Consider the following 22,415-nt stretch of genomic DNA (forward strand, 5'->3'; position numbering starts at 1 on the left):
ATGAAGAGTTGTTTCTTGTCCCAGTTTTGCTCATACAGTACAGAACCTGCTGCAGGCAGTAAGTGCAGTTCTGACACGTCATGCCCCGATTTGATGAAATTAAAATTTAATAATTTACATTTCTCCACCACAGTGTAAAAGACACATTGTTTTTTTATGCCTGTTGTACCCACCGAAGGTGTCACAATGAGTTATAGGCTGATTTTGGATAGCTTTTTTTTTGCCCTTAACTGATTAAATTAATATTTCAACGCTGCATTTTGTAATTACGGAAATTATTGTTGTTGAATATTAAAATTTAGTTTGATCTAAAACATTTAAGTGTGACAGAAATGTAAAGACATAAAAAATCTGACTGGGATTTTTGATGTCTCAGTGAGATTGCAATACATGTAATTACTCATGTAATGTAGCGTGATTACTCTACATTACTCATGTAGAGTAATTTAGAGCACTCTACATGAGACGATAGTGTTATAAAGTGGCAAATCTACTGCTATGATTTTTAGTTTTGCAGTGTTATCCACTAAATTAAGCAACGACCCCCATTTGCTTGCCCTATTTGAATTTTTCTTTTTCTGTGCGTGCCTTGGTTCCGAAACTGGAATAAATTCTTTATTGTTAAATCAAGAGTGTCAAAAAATAAACACACCAAGATCATTGGTCAATAGTAGAAAGTAAGTTGAATTGTGCAAAAGTGGACTAGTACCTATTACACTATCCATCATTTTTAATATACTCTGTTTGACATCTCACTTTTACCAACTTTAGAAAATGCTCAATATTCAATCATATGCTAATAAAGATAACATGCACAAAGGCACACACAAATGTCCATGTCACAGCTTCTATAAACCTGGTATGTAAATACAAATACAACTATGAAACTGTACTCTGAGCTTTAGAGGAAGAATGAAAGGATTTTCAGCTTCAAATGGATTTAGAGTTAATAAAGTTAAATTCAAATCCTTTTGTGTTCATAATCTGCGAGCAAACAAGCAGTAATTTTTAGACATAATGTCAAGAAATGAACTGTGCCTCAAACCCAGATGCCTGATCACATTTCAAATGAAAAGCCATTGTTGAGAGCAGCACAGTTAATTAACGCAAGGGCACGACTCTACATCTGTCACATCACTTGGCAGCGACTTTAATTATATATTTTGGTCAATCTGTTCTTCCTGATGTGAGAGGGTACGCCATACACGAGACAACATCTGCTGAGGTATGTCACATGAGCTCCAGCATCTGCCTGTGTTTTCTTTTTTTATTTATTTTTGCGCTGACTGTCAATCACTTGAGCCATTCCTCATTCGTGTTTGTATTTATGAAGTTGAAAAACTTCATACGCAGCACTGTCAAGAGCTGAGAGCTTACAGCTGCGCCGCAGCCACAATTAGCGCTGCTCCAACTAAGCAGCGAGCCGACACACACAAGCCATTGAGATTGGCACTACACACAAAAAAACCAGACACACCCTGTGGCTTGCAGTCATTTTGGTCCCTTATGCTGTCCGTCAAGCAGACAGTGGTGACTCTTCTCCAAACTGACTCCACCCACCAAAAGGCTTGTGATCACCTAAACTGTCAGCAAGCATCTGCTGGAACCACCACCCAGTCAACTGTGAGGCTGGCACTGAAGATGTCTCCACAGAAAACGTGTCACCTGCACATGTTCAGAACTCAGTGTCGCGTTTTCGCCTTCTATTTTTGCTAATTTTCTTTTTCTTGTTTTTCTCTTTTCTCATGTGGCAAACATTATCTCCAAAGCCTCAGAGAGTGTCAAACTGTTTTGTACCTGTGACACTGCGACGTGGGAAGCGTCTTGAAAGCTTGTGTCATCTTGTATTGGGTGGAAACAAATCAGTGTCAAACATTTTCAAATAATGGCCATCCTTTAAAAAAAAAAAAAAAAAAAAAAAAAAACACTGTGGCAACATGAATACAACACTGTTAGATCTGGTTGTTGTGTGATTCTTAAATATATTGTTGGGTGTAGTTCAGAGATGTCAGTCATATTAGGTTTCTAATTACACTCTACTTGCAACTGTGGTTATTTATGCAAAAAAAGCCCTATGTTATGCGGTCTTTTGAACCAAGGCATCTTTGAAGAAATATGATTCTTTTTTGTCTTCTTTTATCATACTGCAGCAAAGTTCAGTGATTTATAAACTGGAAAAAATGGATGAGTTTCAAAAGCTCCAGTATGGTGTGTGAAATGGAAAGGATCAAGACATCTGAACATTTTACTACATTATATACCCCATTATACCATTCGAGGATAATAGTTGCCTGCATAATCCCCATCATGCACTGCAAACTCACATGTACACACGTGTACTTGTCTGGTCCAACACACAACATTCACACAGTTGCAAATGACACAGAAACCTAAAGACACACTAGCTTTCCATCCCTAGACAGTACTTTTTTTTACTGTTTGTAATCCCCTCTGAGTCTATTAATATTTTCTGTTACCATGGCAATTTGAATCTTGCCAAATGTTGTCGAGATAAGAGGAGATAAGAGCATAAGGAGCAGGGAGATAAGAGCAAGTGACCTGTAGAGATCCAGAGCACTGGAGGTCGGGTGCAGGAGCGGAATATGTAACAGAAAAAATGGACCTCGCCTGCTCAACTCTACTGCCAGTCTGATGGAGAAACTAAATATGACAGGCCACTGCAGTCCTCTGAAGGTACAGTAAATGGACAAATAGTCTCCATTTCCACTTTTGAACCCTCAAGGGAAAGTTGTATGGGAGCAAGGCACGATGTCCCTGCAGCTGATATCAAAAGAAACATTTTGACCAGCATGGGCACCCTGAATGGATATGCAGCCTTGGATGCAAAAAAAACTGCAATGTACTGTGTATTCTTACAAAACCAGTGCTAGCTTCTAAATCAAACTAAGCAACAGCAGCATGTCTGTTTGGTCAGACCAATGGACCAAGTTTCAATTCACTTTAATGAACTTCAGCCAGTCATTATCCTATTGCCAGTTCACCACAATACTCGCTAGCATGCCTCAAGTCCTTTCGTTTGTCCATGTTGCTGCTTCTAACATTTCAACCTCAAGACACAATGTCCAGCTGGTGCCTTCTATGTTACACTGATTAATGTGTACAATATTTAAGAGAAAATCAATGCTGTTTACTTCCTCTATCTGGGGGTCATAACATTATGACTAATCAGTGTTGAAGCATTATTCCTAAAACAAACCTCATTGCATTTATTCCACTGTCATGAGAAAGTTGGAACACATTTCATTTATCTATTCTAACTTGAGTTGTACATTAACTCTTTCATCAAATTACAACACTGAGATCTCAACTGAGTAATATTGAGAAAAACTGGAGGAAATGACGAGAACAAATCAGATGGATTTTTTTCTTTTACTATTTATAGCCCAGAATGATAGTAATAAAATATGTGCCATTAACATCTGTTAATATGTTGCTTTCCTTTAAGTAAATCATAATAATTGACAGGAGCTTACATCCATGCACAAATCATTCACTCCTCCAATGGCCCATCGTGTTCCAGCTGACCTTACCTGTTTGTTGTTATACTTGGGTTGGCTGGTCTTGTAGCTGTAATCTGAGTACTGGTCTGAGCCGGTGGAGTTGTCATCTCCTCCCGTTCCAACGAAGGTGTTGGCTGCAGGGAGGTCCTGCACGGCCTGGTGCTTCTGAGAAGCTGAAGGGGATTGGGCTTGCAGTTGGATAGAAGGTAAGGGAGAGTTGGATCGGTAATGCCTACCGATGTCGGGGCTTCCCGGGGAATATGTTAAGGGCAGGTGTATGCGTGGACTGTCGTTTACTCCATCAAGATTAAACTTTAGACTCTTTTGTAGGCTGACCTCCTCATCTTCCCCAAGTGGCTTTGGGGACTTCTGTGGCTTGCCTTTTCGCCCTCGTTTGCCTTTGGTGTTTTTTGGTGCTTGCTTGGGAGCATATAGGTCTTTTGTTTCTTTTTTACCCGCTTGATAGCCACTCTTTGTTTCTCTCTGGATGCGGTGGCGAATAAACACCACCACCAAGATCAACATAACAACTCCGGCCACACCGGCAAGGCTTCCAAACAAAATGTTACTGCGATGGGCAGCGAAACCACTGTCAGGATCACCGGCAATGTCCCTGTCTAGTGGAGTGTAAAGACTGTGTCCAACTAAGGCTTCCACTAAGCTGACATTTGAAATTGTTTCATTGACATAGATGTGAACCAGGGCAGTTGCATGACGTGGAGGCTTTCCCCTGTCACTCACCCGTACTACTAAACGATGCAGCCCCCCATGTTTGCGGGTCATCTCCTTTGCCAGAGTAATCTCTCCAGTAGTGGGGGAGATGCGGAATAATTGGTAAGGATTTCCTCCAGCAATATTGAAGACTAACTCTGCATTGGGTCCACTGTCCAGGTCTTCAGCCTCCACCACCTCAACATGGCTGTCTGGAGATGCGAGAGGTGATAAGCGCCTGAAGGAAGAGTTGGAGGGTTTGGTGATGACAGGGTCATTGTCATTTTCATCGAGTACATTGATAGTGACACCAACATAGGAGGACTTGGGTGGTTCTCCCCCATCCACTGCCTTTAGACGGAAAGTATAGCTGCTTTCTTTTTCTCTGTCAAAAGAGATGCTTGAGAGAATTGTACCTGTTCCATTCTGAACTACAAACTTCCCTCCATCTGGTTCTACGGAGAGGTGAACTCGGGCATTCTCACCTTTGTCCATATCTTGAACTGTTACCATGCCCACAGGACTTAGGGGAGGCATGTTTTCCAGTACTGAAAAGCTGTACCCACTAAGCATGAACTTTGGTTCATTGTCATTGCGGTCAAGAACTTTTACCACAACTGTTGCTGTTCCTTTATGGACAGGTGAACCTTTGTCTGCAGCTGTGACCCGAAACTCATACAGCTCTTTATGTTCACGATCCAGCGGGCTTCGAGCTCTTACTTCACCTGAGTTTGGGTCAATCTCAAACAAACCTTTGATGGTTGAATCTGCAACAATATCGTACAGCAGTTGGGCATTAGTGCCACTGTCAGCATCTGTAGCAGTGACATCCAAAATCCTCTCCCCAGGTTGGTTTTCTTCAGCAAAGTCAACTTCAAACAGTGTTGGGGAAAATATTGGAGAGTTGTCGTTCACATCAGTCACCTGAACTTTTAGGGAGTTTGTACTAGACAGTGCTGGGTTTCCAGAGTCCACTGCAACAATTTCTACTCTGTAGTCCCTGACTCTTTCAAAGTCAAGAGGTGTGGTTGTCTGAAGAAAATATTTTCTTTTGTTGTCAGTGGGAGAGTCGCTGGCAGGACGAAGCTGAAAGGGCACATCTCCTGCTACCACGCATGTGACGACAGCGTTCTCTCCTTCATCTTTGTCAGATACTTGTACTAAAGCAACAGCTGTCCCCACTGGCATGTCCTCCGAAATATTGGCCACTCCGTCACTGTGAGTCACCAGACCAATTCCACGAATCTCCACAGCAGGAGCATTGTCATTTTGATCAGTCACTTCAATTGTTACAAACGTCTTAGAGCTCTTAGGTTGAGGACCCTTATCCCTTGCCACCACATAGAAAGACAAGCTGCTGATTTCCTCCCTGTCCAGTGGTCCCTTCACATAGATAATGCCAGTAGACCGATCAATTCGTAAGAGTCTTGGTACTGGGTCCACTGCTTGGTGAATGGTGTATTCAATTTCTCCATTAGGGCCCATGTCAGAGTCATTTGCTTTGACCTATAATCAAAACAGAAGAAAATGGTTAAAAGCCTGGACGACATGCATCAAATCGGGGTCAAATCTGAAAGAAAGCAAATTATGGATTTTGTTTTTTTAATCACAAAAAATTTATGATTACAAAACTGAATGAATAGATCAAGGTGAAAGTGAAAACTATAAAACACACCACATACATTTCTTTATGGCCTTTCTACTTTGATCTTGATTGTTGTGTCACTTCATCTATTTTGTGTCTTTATTGCTTTTTCCAGATTAATAGGAAAACATATGGTATCATATTAAAATAATTTCATTTGACAGTCAGTAAAAATTTCACAGCAATATGCTCAGAGAAAGCTGCACAGAACATCTTACGCCTACATCAAGACACTGTGTTACTGTTATTTCAGGATTTTTTTTATAAGAAAACAGCACCACAGCAAGCAATGAGCAGCTTAATTACCTATGAAACCATACTGTGCTAAAGTTGTGTTGCGGAATGGTGGAATGAATAAAAGAGTTAAATGATGGTATTAAAGCTTATATAAAAGACTATCAGAAAAAAGTCACAATTAATTCAGAGCGCATTCCAAATTCCAAAAAAGTTGAAGAAATGCAAGGATTTGCAAAAAAAACTCAGAAATCACACAGTGGACATAGTAAAATGTTCAAATATTTAAACTAAGATATACATTATTTGAGGGGGAAGAGGGTATTTTTGAAATTTGAAGTCAGTGACACATCTAAATACACAGATTTAGACTGTAAACCATCCCCTCTTCATTTCAACATCTCCCATTAAAAGTTGAAACTAGTTGCTAGAGATTTTAAAGGTGAATGACTTTCCTATTCTTTCCTTGTGCCATAAGTGCCATAGCTAGAATCCCTGCAATGTCATATCACTACAAAATTTGTCGTTCAGCAGCATTTTGCTTTCTTTTCCTTTAGCAACCAATGCATCGCAGGAACCTTCATATGCGACTGTCTTGATATTGCTGGCTGTGTAAATGACTGTGTCTTCTAAGAAACATTGGACTCAAATCAAAGTAAGGCTTGCTGTCGGAGTAACTGGTGACTGCGCAGTGCCCAAAAATTAGACTAGCCAGATGAAACTGGCTGCAAAACAAATCTGAGAATATATTCTCCAAGATGAGTCAGACCTCTGATTACACCAAAGTATAGCTAAATAATTGAAATATTGTTTGTTTTATTTTGTTTTCAATGTTTTATTGTAATATGAAATGTTAACATTTACTGTTCAAAATATAAATTGTTCCAAAAGCTGAGCCAATTACCAGATGCTATCAGTGCAAGCTGAAGACTGGTGAAGAGTAACTTTGCTCCTCTGTGAGCTTATTAGTGAGATTATTCTAATTGTTCTGTGTTTTGATTTCCTTTTCTTTTATTAGCACAAAAATATATGACTGCAAAGTCCTTAGAAACTGGTAAAGACGGCATTTGTTTTCTTAGCTGCTAATGTTAAAGGCCTGCTGTTACTAACGCTAAAAACCCAGCCATAGCTAACTGTGTTACACCACTCTTGCTTTCACACTGCGATTGGCCATAGCATGCTGCCACCACTCACATTAGTATATTTTTTGTGGTACATAAAGGTACACGCAAGATTTAGAGAATCATTTATTCAAAATGTTATTGATTTCTAATTTAGTAAATAATTATTTAATCATGATTTTAAAAAAACAAAATTATTAGAGCTGGTGGTTTGAGCAGATACAAATCTTTCTTTGCTAGTTTTAAAGCTGATTTGGTCTAATTCCCAAATGCCTAAATTACTATCAGCTTTTATTTGTTGGTGTTACTCTATGAACGTAATAATAGCTAAATGTATAATATCTTGATCCATAAACCTATGAAAACAACTATAACTAAATTTAGCTGTTGTTCATTTGGTATCTTGCTTCAGTCTATGCACTAGTGTTAAAATTAATATAAAGCAAAAATGTATGGGCAACCTTATTATAACTTTAACAAAATATTTTCTATAAATTTATGCTTTAATTAAAAACTATTTGATCACAGCATTTACTTTTGATCAAAAGGTTTGTATGAAATTAATTAAGTTATACAAAAATCTTATACTGACCCATTGCTACATACCACTTGCTTTTACAGTCTTATGTTGCCTCCCCTTTCTTTTGAAATTGCAGAATTTGCAAGTTTAAACACTTAACATGTTCAACATTTTCCATTGTGGTTAAAATGTGTATTCTATGACATAAGAAAATTACTGCCTTCTATTTTTATTCACATATTATACAATGTCCCTTTTTTGGAATGGAGAATGAAAATTATATTGAGAGAGAATCTGGCAAATACATTTGTAGCTATTTATATTTTCTTGTCATTTAAAATCATAACATTACACAAATATAAATATTCTAAGGCAATCTCACCTGTAACACTGAGTGCCCGACTGGACTGTTTTCTAAAACTTCTGCATCATATGAAGTCTTTTCAAACTTAGGGGCGTTATCGTTGGCGTCGGTAACAACCACTCTGAGCAGAGCACTGCTGTAGCGCTGAGGGTTCCCTCCATCCACCGCCTTTATTGTGAGGTCATAAGAATCCTTTAACTCGCGGTCCAAATTGCCGAGGACGATGAGCTGTGGGAGTTTCCCTCCCCTGTCCTCCGCCACTTGTAAACCAAATAGAGTTGCTGCATCTGGGCCCGCAGTCAGCGCATAGTCAGCCACTCCATTCCTCTCAGAGTCCCTGTCAGTGGCTAGAGGTATGGAGAATAATGCCCCCATGATTGTGTTCTCAGGTACCGAGATGGCGAGCACAGAAGAGGGAAATTGCGGGGTGTTGTCATTGATGTCCTGTACTTCAATACGTCCTTCAATAAGTCGTGGGCTCTGGTTTTGTATCAGGTCTGTTACCGATACTTCAAATTCCAAGTAGCACGGCTTGCCCTTGGCCAGGGACCGGCAGTCCCGGAGGGTCTCTCTGTCTATTGGAATCTCTGTAGTGAAAATGTCTCCTGTCTTCCCATCAACTCGGAGATAAGGGGCGCCCACCTCAAGCTTGTAGAGGTGACCTGAGTCTGGCAGCCCCTGGTCCGCTGCCAGACTGCCTATGAGCGTGTTGGGGGGCTGCTCCTCCTGGACTCGGTAGAGGATACTGCCATCGACGGAGCCACCGTGCAGCACCACGACCCAAAACAGTACTACTCGTAAATTCAGTTCCATTAGGTCATCAGAAGATCTGCCTGTAAAAAGGAAGAGAAGAGAATTTGGGTCATGATGATGAGGATTTCTCTTAGAAAGCCCACTTCAGCATTCTCCTCTAGCCAGTTCCCAAATGGAGCAAGTTTCACAGGAAATAATTACATATTTTATCTTAAAGTGAAATCATAGGGCACACATCAGCAGCTCTCCAGAATTTAATATTTAGTCAGCAGGGAAGGGGAGAAAATCATTACATTGTGATCTGGTTGCTGTACGCTTGTAAAGTTATGTATTTTTTTGTTAATACTTTGTAGAAACCTAAGCAGACCTAGAGGCGATGGAAAAAAAAAAAAAAAGAAAGAAAGAGTTACTTTTTTTTCTGAAAAATGCAATAATAACCATATCCCACAATGGCTTTGTTTCTTTCCCAAAGCTTCAAGAGCTTCAATAAATATCTTGACTTTATGAATTCCATGCAGAAATTAATGTCAGAACATGAAATTAAATCTCGCAAGAACACACATAAAGCAAACTGGAAAGCCAGTGTGGATTGTTTCAGCTGAATAATCAAATAAAAATATAATACGAAATCTCACAACCAGAGAGACTCATTATTTCTGTATTATACCATTAGACATTGAGTGTGGGAGCTGTGTGAGCTATGTGTGTGTTTGAGTTTGTGTGTTATGGGTAATTGAAACAGGAGCAAATCATTGAGGTTAAGCATCATGGTCTGGTGCTTTGGAAAACTTAATGGTGGAAACATTTTTTAACCGCTTTGCATGTGCAGTGCATCAGGGGAGTGTACCACCAACAATCATCACGTGTTGTTCAGGTTGACGCCTTCAGTGCCTGCTGTGAGTAATACAGTGGGTTCATGTTAGTGATGCACTGTTTGAATATACAGATCAATACTCGCTCTTACAGCCGAGGGATTAGTCAGGCTAGACCAATCCATAGTCAATACTGTTGCTTCGCCAGTATCTTAACAAAATCATTTAATTTCCTTGTTTTTACTTGAGCTGATAAAATAAAGGAAAATTAAAGGCTGCATAGCCCATTAAAGGCTCTAGGCTATCATATTTTAGCAAGAAAATCAAAAGGTTTTAAAAGGGTAAAACATGAATACATTACAATTAACCTTTTAATTGTTTTCTGAGCAGATAAGTGATTTTAAAGCAATGTTTTCGAAAGCAAAAAGAGCCTCTTAATGCAAAGATTTATTGCAGTAAACAGATTGGATTATTTCTTGACAAGAAAAAAATACTTTTTTACAACAATTTGTCAAGTAGATTTGTGATGGCTTATTTGTGATACATAAAGAGAATTTAGTGAGCACTTTTGCTACCAGGAACATCTGTGCAGAAAATGTGGTTTTCGTTTTTGGATATGAATGACCATGATTTTGCAGTCTTGCAAGTAGCAAGTGTCTTAAGAAAAGGCACACAATAAAGAAGCAAGAAAGTGTGTAGGTACGGTCAATGTTTTGTCGGAGATATAGTTTGTGCCGGCCAGTATGAAACTCCAGAGGTAAATGATTTTAGTGTGGTGTGATGCACATTTTATTCTTTTTTTTGTCGTTTTCTTTTAAAGAAAGTTCATGTCTGGATATTGTTTTCCAATTTTTGACTGTATTTCATTATCTTTGGGTAAGCAATAAATTTCTTTGAGGCAAAATGAATCCATCAAAATCATAACGTTGAGATTTTCCATTGATGAGTGTTGCTGCCAACATCAACCACATCTCTGCCATGCTCACAATCTGCCCACTTTCAGGCCTATATTCATAACAATGAGGAGCCAACTGTAATGGATACAGACCATTAACTGGTTGTAGTGAGACTTGACAATGGAGAAGCAGCTACAGTTCCTACAGCGCTTCCTAGGTCTTCCTCTGGCTCGCCTCCTGATAGGACAAACCTGGGACACCTCACCAGGGAGGCATCCAGGGGGCATTCTAACTAGATGTCTGAACCACCTTAACTGGTTCCTCTCAATGTGGAGAAGCAGTGGATCTGCTCTGAGTCCCTCCCATATGGCCAAGCTTCACATCCTATCTATAAGGGAGAGATCAGACACCCTAAAAGGCCCTGAATTACTTAAATTCCTCCACATGGGCAGGACTTCTTCTCTGGCCCAAAGATACTTCTCTACCCTTTTCTGGCTCGTGACTATGGCCTCGGATTTGGATACACTGATTTTCATCCTGGTCGCTTCACACCCGGCTGCGAACTGCTATAGCAAAAGCTGGAAATCATGATCTGATGAAGCCAGTAGGACCAAATCATCATTAAAAGCAGAAACGGATGCCCTCAACACCTTGGCTGTGTCAAAAAATTCTGTCCATAAAGGTTATAAATAGATCAGTGACAAAGAGGAGCCTTGGTGGACTTTCAATGGCAATGAGCCAAACCTATTGCTGGCAATGCAAACCAAGCTCTGGAACCGAACAGCCCTTACCAAGGGGCCTGGTACCCCATACTCCAAGAGCTCTCACCACAGAACTATTGGAGTATGGGGTACTCCAACACAGGACTCCTGTGTTTCCCCTCAGGACTCATGAGTGAAAACATTTACTGAATATGTGCAGAAAAGGGAGAGCTGTGTAATCAGTGCATGTCTTATGTGTTAACACAGTAGTTTTCAAACTACGACCAGTTTTGGATGCACTATTAGATGTCTTGTTTTTGCTTCTTTTTAAAATGCTTTTTACACATTTCCTAATTCCAGTCATGGATTTCAATTCAACTGTTGTGAGCTACACCTTCTTTACATAATTAGAAAAACTGCAGTGTTAAATTCTTTTTAACACTGCAGTCATGCCTTCTTCCCCACTTTCCAATTTACATTAAGCCAAATGAGTATCAAAGCAGTCGTGAGTTAGGTGATCTTTTATGGACTAATATGCAGGTACATGTGAAAAAACAGAATACTGTGACAAAGTTAAAGGTTTTTCTATCTCACATTCTCTTTAGAAAATGAAACTCATATTTGATTCATAACACATACTGTTAAACATTTCAAGCATTAATTTCTTGTAATTTTAATGATCATGGCTCAAAGATAATGAAAATTGACAATTCAGTATCCTAGAAAATTAAAATATTGTGAAAAGATTAAATACTGGAAACTCACAGGACTACATTTATATTACCTAATTAACTCAAAACACCTGCAAAGATTTCTGAAGTCTTTAAATGATCTCTCGGTCTGGGTCAGTAGGCTCTGTAATCATGGGTAGGACTGCTGACATGACAGATATCCAGAAGACAATCATTGACACAGAGTAAGCCACAACAAGTCAATGTTAAAGAAGCTAGTTATTCACAGAGTGCTGTATCTAAGTTACCAGAGCAACGTCAACTTGCATTACGCCTCAACACTACCATGGACTAATCCCCTCCATGCTGCATGGATGCAGTAATTTATGTACATGGAAGCTCAACCAAGTATTGAGTGCTTTAAAATAATACTTCTTAAAACCTTGACATTTCTGTTTAAAATATCCTATGCTATTTTTATTGATCTTATGTAATATTCCAATTTTCTGTGGTACTGAATTTGGGTTTTTATTGTCTGTATGCCATAATCATCAAAAATACATCAAATAAAGACTTGAAATATTTTTTTCTCATCACACATGTAATGAATCTCTGTAATGTATAGGTTTCACATACTGAAAAAAAATTATAAAACTGATTATTATTCTTCTCTGGGATGTACCTGTAAATATGTGTATACTGTACAACCACTTGAAGCAGACTAAGTAAAATTCATTTCTCCATTTACATGAAATGAAAAGCTAGAGAAGAATAAAATGTTTATTATTAGACACCAAAGCCCAAATACAGAGAAATCCGATGAGAAATCCCATTTTCTTTTGAATACATTGAAATTGGAAGTGCTGGTATTGATGCACTAATTGCTCGTGTATTGATGTGTAAGCTTTTACATTTGTGGGGGGAGACCTCTAGTCAATGTTGTGTGAATGGTGAGGGCTGTGAGGGTGTGTGTGCGTGGGTGTGTGTGTGTGTTCATGAGTGCATGAGGAACAGACAGGCAAAATGACAAACACAGCAAAGACACTGTGGAAAAACAGTTCCTGTAGTTTAGACTAACATTATTATTGACACTGTAACACTCGTGACACCATTTTAGAAATTGTCACAGTTGGTAGAGTGAAGTGTTGCTTATATCTGTATGTACCTCCCAACAAAATTAAAAGCAATAATTTCCTAAACTTATTTTGAAATAAAAGGCCTTATGTAAACAAAACGTTTTTAGAGCTGCTGTTTCTTTTGAACTGAATTAGACTTAGTCAAAATATACTTTATGCCTTGCTTGTTTAGCTTTAGGAAGAATCTGCAAGAGATGTTTGACTTGAGTGTTCTTCTGAGTTTTTCCAGGTTTGGACGTCAGAGGTTCTGCTTTTAATTTTAAAAACATCTTTGCATTTGAAGATGTATTTGCAGCTGAGATGGTGTTGCTCATGCTCATGCTACTGTCAGTGTCGACAACTTTACTTCAACAGAGTTTGCAAATGACGAATCGTTGGATTAGTATCTGAGCTTCTAAAACCGCGGGATCGTCTGTGAGGTGAAAGTTCAGCAGCTTCCACCTCACAAAGTTAAATGCGGCGCTCGAATCCAAGTGAAATGTTGTAATTCCCAAAGCTCCAGTATTTAACTTTTTTTTTTTTTTTTTTTACATACTTGTTGAATCTGTTATTATGTCTTGGCAATATCGTACGAGACAGATAATCTGAGACAAATATCAAGCTCCTCTGCTTTCTCCAAATGCTCCCAGGGCTAACTAGAAACAACCAATCAGAGACATTCGGCAGGTCTTAGCTGCTCCTTCTTCCCTTGCCCTCTCTAATATCACTACAGTTTTTCCCTGTCAACAGATCCTGTTGTGAATGCTTGGGCTAGTTAGCATAGCCACCACTGATAAATGGTTTTGCTGTAACGCTAAGTTGTTTCTCCAGTATTAGCACTTTTAGCAGTGAGTACATGAGGATGAGTGACAGCGTTAAGACCATTCTCCTGGCTCTGATTGGTTATTTTTGGTCAAGAGTGATGCATTTCTTCAGATGGCAATACCCACACAGGGAGGAGTTGGACAAGATCGCTTTTTCACATTTTACCTCATATCATAATGTCATGACATGGTGATGGTTTTAACAAATATGTGAATAACATGTTCTTTATAAAAGTTACACACTGCAGCTTTAAAATATCTCTTCCTCAGTTTCTATTTTTTATTTAATATTGACTATTGAGGTTAGTTCTTTACAAAATGGCCATTTAGACATAAAACCCCTAATTGATTTCATTATGTTTTGTTTAGCTGGAACTGTCCCTCAGCTATTACAGCCACTTCTAACATGAGCAGGCATGCTTTGATAGTGACATGATTGTTATGGTTGATGACACTCATGACTTAATGCCTTCCAGTTGGCCTCATGCCTGTCTTCCAGATGGCTCTGTGCCTGGCAGCCCAGTGAATTGGTGTTTTCTTTTTCTTTGTTTACATTGACGCTAAAATTAATGTTGTTAGTGAAACATGCTACCACATAGCAAGAGTTTCTTACAGTAGAGTTTCACTGAAACTATGTCTTTGACATTTTATTTCAGGTTTTATACCTATGAACATTAGACCAAAAGCTTCAAAAGTATCACATTCTTCTTTTCCCCAAAGCACTCGGAGAGTAAAGAGAATTTCTATTGAGGCTGGTTTCTGCCGAATCGTGTCAGACTTCTAGACCTGCTATATGTCTCACAAAAGTTCGCTACATGAGCAAAAACAATTCAGAAGTTAGAAGTGCTGAATACGACCAGGAGTGGCGTTTCCTGCTTCTCAGCGCTTTTTCCCTTAGAAAAGCTTGGTTATCATCTGCCAGCCCAGATGGTGTGGAGACCCATAAGACTTACAAGCTGATTCGGGCCGATCACAAATCAGCATAAAATCAAAAAGAGGACCAAGAGGTTAGTTATTCCATGGACCGCAAATGTGTTTGTCTTTTTAGAACCCCGACAACTCCCCTTAAATCAAATGTTTCATAGTGAATTTCGAAGTAAAGGTCTTAGCTTCTACTTGAATAAAATGTATAATAATGGGCACAATGCCTGCCATGCAAGGCAAAATATTTAAAAATATTCAGGAGGAGTAAGACGGAGAAAGGAGAACATTTTAAGGCTTTCAAAACTCAACCTGAAAATGCCCAGAAGCAGTGGTAAGAAAAAAAAACACTTTTTTGCCATCAGTGAACAGCCCATTGTGAGTTGAAAATTCTACCAAAACTTTTTTTGTTGCTGCACCACAGGGAAACCTTGATCTGAGTAATATTTTTTTTAAAAACAACAAAACTGAATGCAAATGCAGTAAAAGTGATGCATTTTCTGTTAACAGTGTGTTGTCTTTTTGGAAAGCTTTTATGGTTCCAGAAAGCCAGTATTAATTGTTTTTCCATCACTATTTACCATTCTGCTAATGCTGTTATTTCCTTTATAATGCTGAAAATGCCAAGAAATGTACTTATCGAAACACCTCATTTAATGTGACCAGGAGATGGAGGAATATCTCAGGAAGTAGCACTTCTAATACAATCGAGCAATGTACAGTTTGAGCAGGGATATTAATTTAACTCTAGCTCTGAAGCAGCACTCAGCAAACAGCCACATGGTGTGATCAGCCAACAGTCCAGATGGTTTCAACATAGAGGGAAAACCGAAGGCATCCCACAACACTGTATGAAAGTAGGCCTTCAAAAACAGCATCAAACTCCATGATGGGATTGTTGCCTTCAGAGAGGAAAGAAGTATATAAGAAGGGACTTAAAGCTGACTATAACTGCCAAGATTCAAGAACGTCACCTGTTAAAATCCAGATTATTGAAACTATTGCAAGGCCACTCCATAGAGAAACATCTTTGTGACTCATTCTTAGCGTAGCTGCTGATAAACAAACATGCCTTCACAATTTTAAGATAAATGAAAAAATATATATTTTACTGTTTCTTACGAAACCATTGTGTGGTCATACATTCAAGCTTTAGGAGAGTGTAATGTAGAAGTGAGGCATGGGCCAGTTACTAATATCAAGGTTGAAGATGTTATCATTTTAAAACCTTGAAAAAGTACTGTTATATTGTTTCGACATTTCAAAGAAATTCTAAAGGCATGTCAGAGAAAGTGCCGGAGTGATGAGACTGTGCTATGCCCGTGAATTGGGTGAAAGACATCCGCTAAATGCTTACAAGAAAGACAAAGATTGCTGTACGAAAATATTTTCAGTTGAAAAATCTCAGACAGTCGTGGCGGAGAAAGTAAAGGAGCACCAGGCATTACGTGCTAAGATAAAAGTGGTTTAGAGTTAATTATGGCAAGCTATGGGCAGCTTGTCTGTTAAAGAAGCATCTGCATTCAGAAGCCGCTTAGTCTATATTTGTTTTTTAGTCTGGTAAGCTAAAACTTAGATGACAGTACCATGACTAGAAAGGCATCCTTTAGGATTTAGAATGCCACATTTTTATTAAGCTTTTCTCTTTTTTGGTTGATTTTGATCTCTCTTTAGAAACTATAATATAAGAAGACGCAAAAATATATTTTTTAATGGCCTTCCAGCTGTGAGAGGTCACTAGTTAGTTTTAGTCGCAGAGTTTCAAACTACTTGTGAGAAAACAATGAGCACAGCATTTACAATTTAAAATGTAAATAAATATTTTCAATCATCATTTATTTTACATAGAGACAAACACCAAGTTCAGAAAATACTTAAATGCCTTAATCCACAGCAAATCCTCAATTCTCCAGCAGAGAAAGAGCTTTGTGCAAAAACATTTTTGTGTGTGTGTGTGACTAAAGATTTCACTGGTTAAATAAAAAGGGAGAGAAGATTTTGAGAAAGTTGTAATGATTTAAAGAGAAACTGCGCAAACAATGATGCACTTTTCTGTATCCCATTCTATTGTCTCTTCTGCTGAGCTCTTCCTTAGCTTGCAGATCTACCAGTTTCCGTCACTGCTTTTCAAAGACAGCATAATCAGCAACCACTCCTTTTCCATAAAGGCTCAGCCAGTACTGATGTTGCTTTTTTTTTTTTTGTCACTGTAAAGGAGGTGAAAGACTTACCCTGCCCCAGATGAAATCTACACACCGTACGCCACCCGGCTGACCCTAACTGTTCACGAGAACACGTCAAACGCCGGGACGTTCTGAGTCAACGTCCCTGCGCCGCCTCTAAGTGTGTGGCTGTTCTCGGGAGAGCCTGCTTCTCTGCACAAATGAAGCTCAAGTTACCAAGCTCTGCCATGGCAATGACCTGTGAAAAACTTACTACATGCTAAACTTACTCCTACACTAGCCACAGGAAAACAGAAATATTTTTAGCCCTGCTGAGGATCAGCTCCTGCTCATTCATCCTGACTCTGGGTCGACTTTCCTAAAACACCTCCACATGCGTGTTGCTACAAAAACCTTTTCACTACAGGCAGCTGTCAAAAAGTGTTTGGAAATGATGTTTTCCAGGCAAAGCTAATCATCTCACCATGAGAAGAAAAAAAAAAAGAAACGTCGTTTTGCTATTATTAGTACTGATTATTACATTCAGATGTGTAATCTGATTCAACCAATGGAGTTCCAACTAAATCACAGAGGGACAAAGTAAGGGCCTTCATGTATTTCATCAGCTAGTACATTTGAAAATGAAACACATCATCAGTCAAGTGTAATTCCCATCATTTTTTTATTTCATTTAAGCGGCATAAAGACTTAGGCTGTGACGCTAAATGTTTTGCATTATTTTAAAGAGTTGTTGAAGATCTAAAGCACTTTTCCAGATTGAGAAGCAAAAAAGCAAGTTAGTGGCTTATTAAATGTGTGTTATACTACTAAATATGCAAAATGGAGATAGTTAACACGGAGGAATAATGTAATTGTGTTGCTGCGCATGTCTGCTCTGGTTGCCATAGAGACCGACAGTGTACATCCTGAGTCAACCCAGTGACTGACTGGGTGACATTTGCTCTTTAAGTCGGTTCCTCGGGTCCAGCAGGAATAACAACCAAAACAAAAAAGAAAAAAACTCCAATGCAGAATGAACTGAGGCGTCACCGTAGATGATGTAGCATGCGAGAAGGAAAATAATAAAAGGCAGCCTTTAATAAATAGATTACTTTGATCTCATTGCCTTGCCCTGTTTTGCAACAACAGCAAGAGGGGATTCTAATCCCACAGCAAAGCCGAACCCCCTGGCTCAACCTGCGTCTTCACCTGTTACATGCAACAAATCAAGGCCGCGAATTCTCCCTGTAGGATGTGCTCATCGCTGCTTAGCCAGCATGGAGAGATAACGGGTGATTTAATGATTTTCTCCACTGATGTGGTTTGATGTATCGGCTGACTCTGCGCCTTTAGCTAGTATAACAGGTAAAATCCATTACCCTCCCACCTGCATGATTTATGACGGGTAGTATCAGAAGCTATGGGTCCCCCTTAAACAGCTGATCCGTCCAATAGAATTTACTGCAAAATGTTATGGCTGCACATTTGGACTGAGAGCAGAACCTCCCCCTGGCCCCCTCAGCCCTGTAGTAATGAGAAAGTGATGGCCTTTGGTTGGAGAATATTTGCTAGGTGCATTGCCATTTCGTTCAGTTAGATGTAATCTGAGCCACACAAAAAAGCATTGATGGAGGGGCGCTGCAATCAAATGCAAAAAAATCCTATTAACTACATTGAGATCAAAGAGGCTGCAATCAGACATTACATGATTCTGTGAAGAGAAGAATGTGCATAATGACAGTTCATGGTATTCATATTCCTGCTTCCTTACACAGACCAGATCAGAACAGAGTCGGACTGAGGCAGAAGCAAACTAAGCCACTGCTTAGGACCCCAAAACCGTCAGAGCCCCTCAAAACAACGGATAGTCGCCGGCTTGGTTGCTTGTACAGCTGTCCAATTAAATGTGGGCTCTTTTTCCTGATTAAAACAAATCTGTACTTTATAGCTGCTAAAGATGGGCTGATGAGAAGATAGATAGATAGATAGATAGATAGATAGATAGATAGATAGATAGATAGATAGATAGATAGATAGATAGATAAGGATAATAGCCTTATTCTTGTAGCTAGCTCAACTCAGTGCTAGCTAAGTCCAACGTTTATGCTTTCACCAAGCATTTGGTCATAAAGTCAATATGGACAGATAATAAAGTACATTGGTAAATATTGAATATTAACTTTAATATCCCCGGAAAATATGTGTGTTCTCTCTATGCATATTCAAATTCTTTTTCTGTGTTCACTGGCTTTTCCCCCAAGATTTAAAACAAGCCCTCGGGTAAGAGAAGGAATTCCTTCATTTATAACATTAGCCTTTTTCTTTGCTTAGCGGTTAACTCAAGCTAGTGTCTTCAGTAGTCACGTTTTGATCAAAGGTTTGGTCAAACAGTCATTACGGACAAGCTACGCTCTATAAGGAGTTTTAAAATTGGGGTCTATTTGCTGTCCAAATGCAATTGCTTGTCAATAAAAGTCTTTTTTAAGCAAGTTAGGCTGTTTTGCTGTTGGTGTTACTGTTGTGCACTTGTTAGCTCTGTATCTTTGCACCAAGAAGGTCCTGGGTTTGACAAGAACTTAACATATTATTGGTAAATTATTGTAAAATTTTGCAATGACACCAATTGCAACAAATGCACATGTTTGCTACAACTCAAATTATTTTCCATCATAACTATGTTTTTAACACACCCTTTATGATTTGGGTCACTAAGATCTGTAAGGAGCACTAAAGAATACCTAATAATATTGACAAGCATGGTACCTGAAATGATTGATAGATAGATAGATAGATAGATAGATAGATAGATAGATAGATAGATAGATAGATAGATAGATAGATAGATAGATAGATAGATAGATAGATAGATAGATAGATAGATAGATACTTTGAGGCAATCGGGGGTGAAAGTGGGTTACTGTCCTGGTTTGATCTGCTCTGTTCTCTGTTTGAACGGCTTTGAAGACTCGCCTACAGTCCATATGGGAACTTGAACCGCTATCACTATGTGGCTCACAGACTATTAAAATGTGCCTGGTGGTCGGTGGAGTGGCGAGGAAAGAACAACACCCCTGACTCTCAGCAGCGAGGATGCGCTGATCAAAGATCTGTTCTTCCCAATTACGAGCGCGATGCCTACCCCCTCCGTAGGAAAACTACACTCGACTCTATTTATCACGCGGCTTTTTATTAATATGCGCAGAAAACTGCCTTGCACGGGGAAAGAGCGCCAGATTAAGATCCCCTCCAACCCCCCATCACTAATGATGGCGATTAGTGTGGTGTTTGCGCCTAGATCGGAGCAAAAAAAATAAATAAATAAATGAAAATCACAGGAGAGAGGGGAGATACAATTGGATCGCATTTTCTGCTTCACAGAACCGTAATGGTATTATAAAAATGCAATCAGCCCATCGGATTGAAGACTGAAGCGCATGCACTCGTAATGTCGCTCAAGTGCGCTGATACGCAGACTTAATGACTTCATGCCATCACTCACTGGAGGCTGGAAGTTGGATCTCCTCGGATGTGTCTTAATTGAAATGCATCGTCTAATCAATCATGCGGCGGATGCTGAATGTGGGTGACATATCTGGACTGCTGCCTCTCTCCATCAGCACAGCATCTTATCAACCTGTAACACCAACCAGCTGCAGCTCATTTCACTGCACGGTGGACAACTTGTGGCACTTACTAGAAGCGTATCGAACGGCTCGAAAGCAAATGCGAAACCTCGCCAGGGGAACTTCATTTGGAAAATAAAAACTTAAAAGGAAAAAAAAACGTATGTTTTGTTATATTATAAATACCTGAGCCAGAGACTTGTGCGTACGCGTTTGTGGCAGCTCGTCGGCAGCCTGTATGTCCACAGAGGCAGGTCTCCAACCCTCAAACCTCCGTCAAGGAATCACTTAAAAAAAAATCCACCGAGCTGCAAATCAGAACTTTCTTCATCAAATTGAGGGGATCCTGCGCCCAGCCCGTCGTCTGATGGATCTCGCAGAACGGACAGCTCTTCCTTCTATGGGGAAGTTAAAGTGCAGCAGTTCGTCTGAAAGCTGGGGCTGTCTTTTTTTTTTCTCTCTCTCTCTCAAAACAAACCTAAATGAAGATTCTCACTCCGTCTGGCCATCTTCATTCCTCAAAATAAATGTAGGAAAAGAAGAAGACGAAGAAAATAAAAGCATGTTCCCTGCCAAAATACGCACATTCCTTTTGGTCCAAGTTTCTCCGGAGCTCAACACGCACTCTTAAGGACGCACAGGATGTCTGAACGGCAGCGGCAGGAATTGCATTTCTGCAACGTTTTCTTTCTCTTTTTTTTTGCAGCTACTATAAGAAGCCCATCTGAAGCATTTCCAAAGAGCAAGTGATGAGATACTGTGGGTATGTTAGTTGCTCCCCAGCTCTCTTCTCCTCCCGTCTCTCTCTGCCGCCTCTCTCTACTCATCGGAGCGTGGGAGGAGGTGGGGCTCCCACATCCACCACAGCACACACAGCAACTTCACACTCAACATCACATTATGAGCCACGGCTGTGTGCCCGGAGTAAAAGGAAGAAGAAGAAAGAAAAAAAAATCCCAGCGATTCCATACAGTTTAAGAATATCTCATCAAAGTGGGTCACATCGGAATAGGGGCGGGAATGCACCTTATTAAATGAGTGCATCGTAGAATCAGTGCGTGAGCTCTTTATTATTTTCCTTTCTGCAACAAGGAAATGCACCGTGGTGTAACAGGTAGGCCGCGCACTGACAGTTTACTTGTTGATATGCATTACATGTAGGAATGAGTGGTCTAACATGGGAGCTGCTTGGACACTGTTTATTCATTTGGCGCCACCCTCAGGCGCTTACGATAAGAAAGACAGGAAGTATCTGGTGGGGGAAATTAGAGGAATGGAATGGAGGTGTTGCTATACTAATGCACGCATTACAGCATAGTGTCAGGGGTGTGATCAAACGGAAATGACCTGAGCCCGGTGCCAAAGATTAATTTAGCCTTTCAAAATAAACATTAATTTTCCTTCAAATCAAAAACTTCAATATTTATTATAGTTATCTATATTTATGTAAAAATTATTGCAAGTGTAGAATTTGATTGAATTAAGACAGTACCGAAAGCCAAACTGCGGAGCGGAACTTCCCTGACTGTCCCACACTGGGGTAATTTCTGTGCAACAGCAACAGAACTGACAGGAAATTAACACAAGTAGATTCACACAGAGATAGAACATGGAATTTATTAAAACGGAACAAACAATAAAAAAAATACTGTACAGTAAGATCAACATTTCAACACAAACACTTTGCAGTTATTAAAAAAAAGATTCTGCAGTCCAAAGGTTGCTCGAAATGTTCAATGCTCTTACAATTTTAATTAACTGTTCAATAGTGTCAATATTTGCAAAAGTAGAATTTGCAAGTTTAAGACTATTTTAAAGCAT

General features: G+C 39.5%; 1 protein-coding gene across 1 annotated transcript in view; it reads right to left on the reverse strand.

The window, feature by feature from the left end:
* The window catches only part of pcdh1a (protocadherin 1a), a 141,712-nt gene extending 120,062 nt beyond the window's left edge, over positions 1-21,650 (reverse strand). Inside the window, exons 1-3 of the mRNA XM_032576593.1 lie at positions 20,781-21,650; positions 8,135-8,949; positions 3,552-5,738 (exon numbers count right to left, since the gene is read on the reverse strand). Of these exons, the coding sequence (XP_032432484.1) occupies positions 3,552-5,738; positions 8,135-8,929 (2,982 nt within the window). The 5' untranslated portion in view covers positions 8,930-8,949; positions 20,781-21,650. The remainder of the gene's footprint in view (positions 1-3,551; positions 5,739-8,134; positions 8,950-20,780) is intronic.
* Between the last annotated feature and the right edge of the window lie 765 nt (positions 21,651-22,415).

The sequence above is a fragment of the Xiphophorus hellerii genome, chromosome 11 (genome assembly GCF_003331165.1).
Source record: "Xiphophorus hellerii strain 12219 chromosome 11, Xiphophorus_hellerii-4.1, whole genome shotgun sequence".
NCBI lineage: Eukaryota > Metazoa > Chordata > Actinopteri > Cyprinodontiformes > Poeciliidae > Xiphophorus > Xiphophorus hellerii.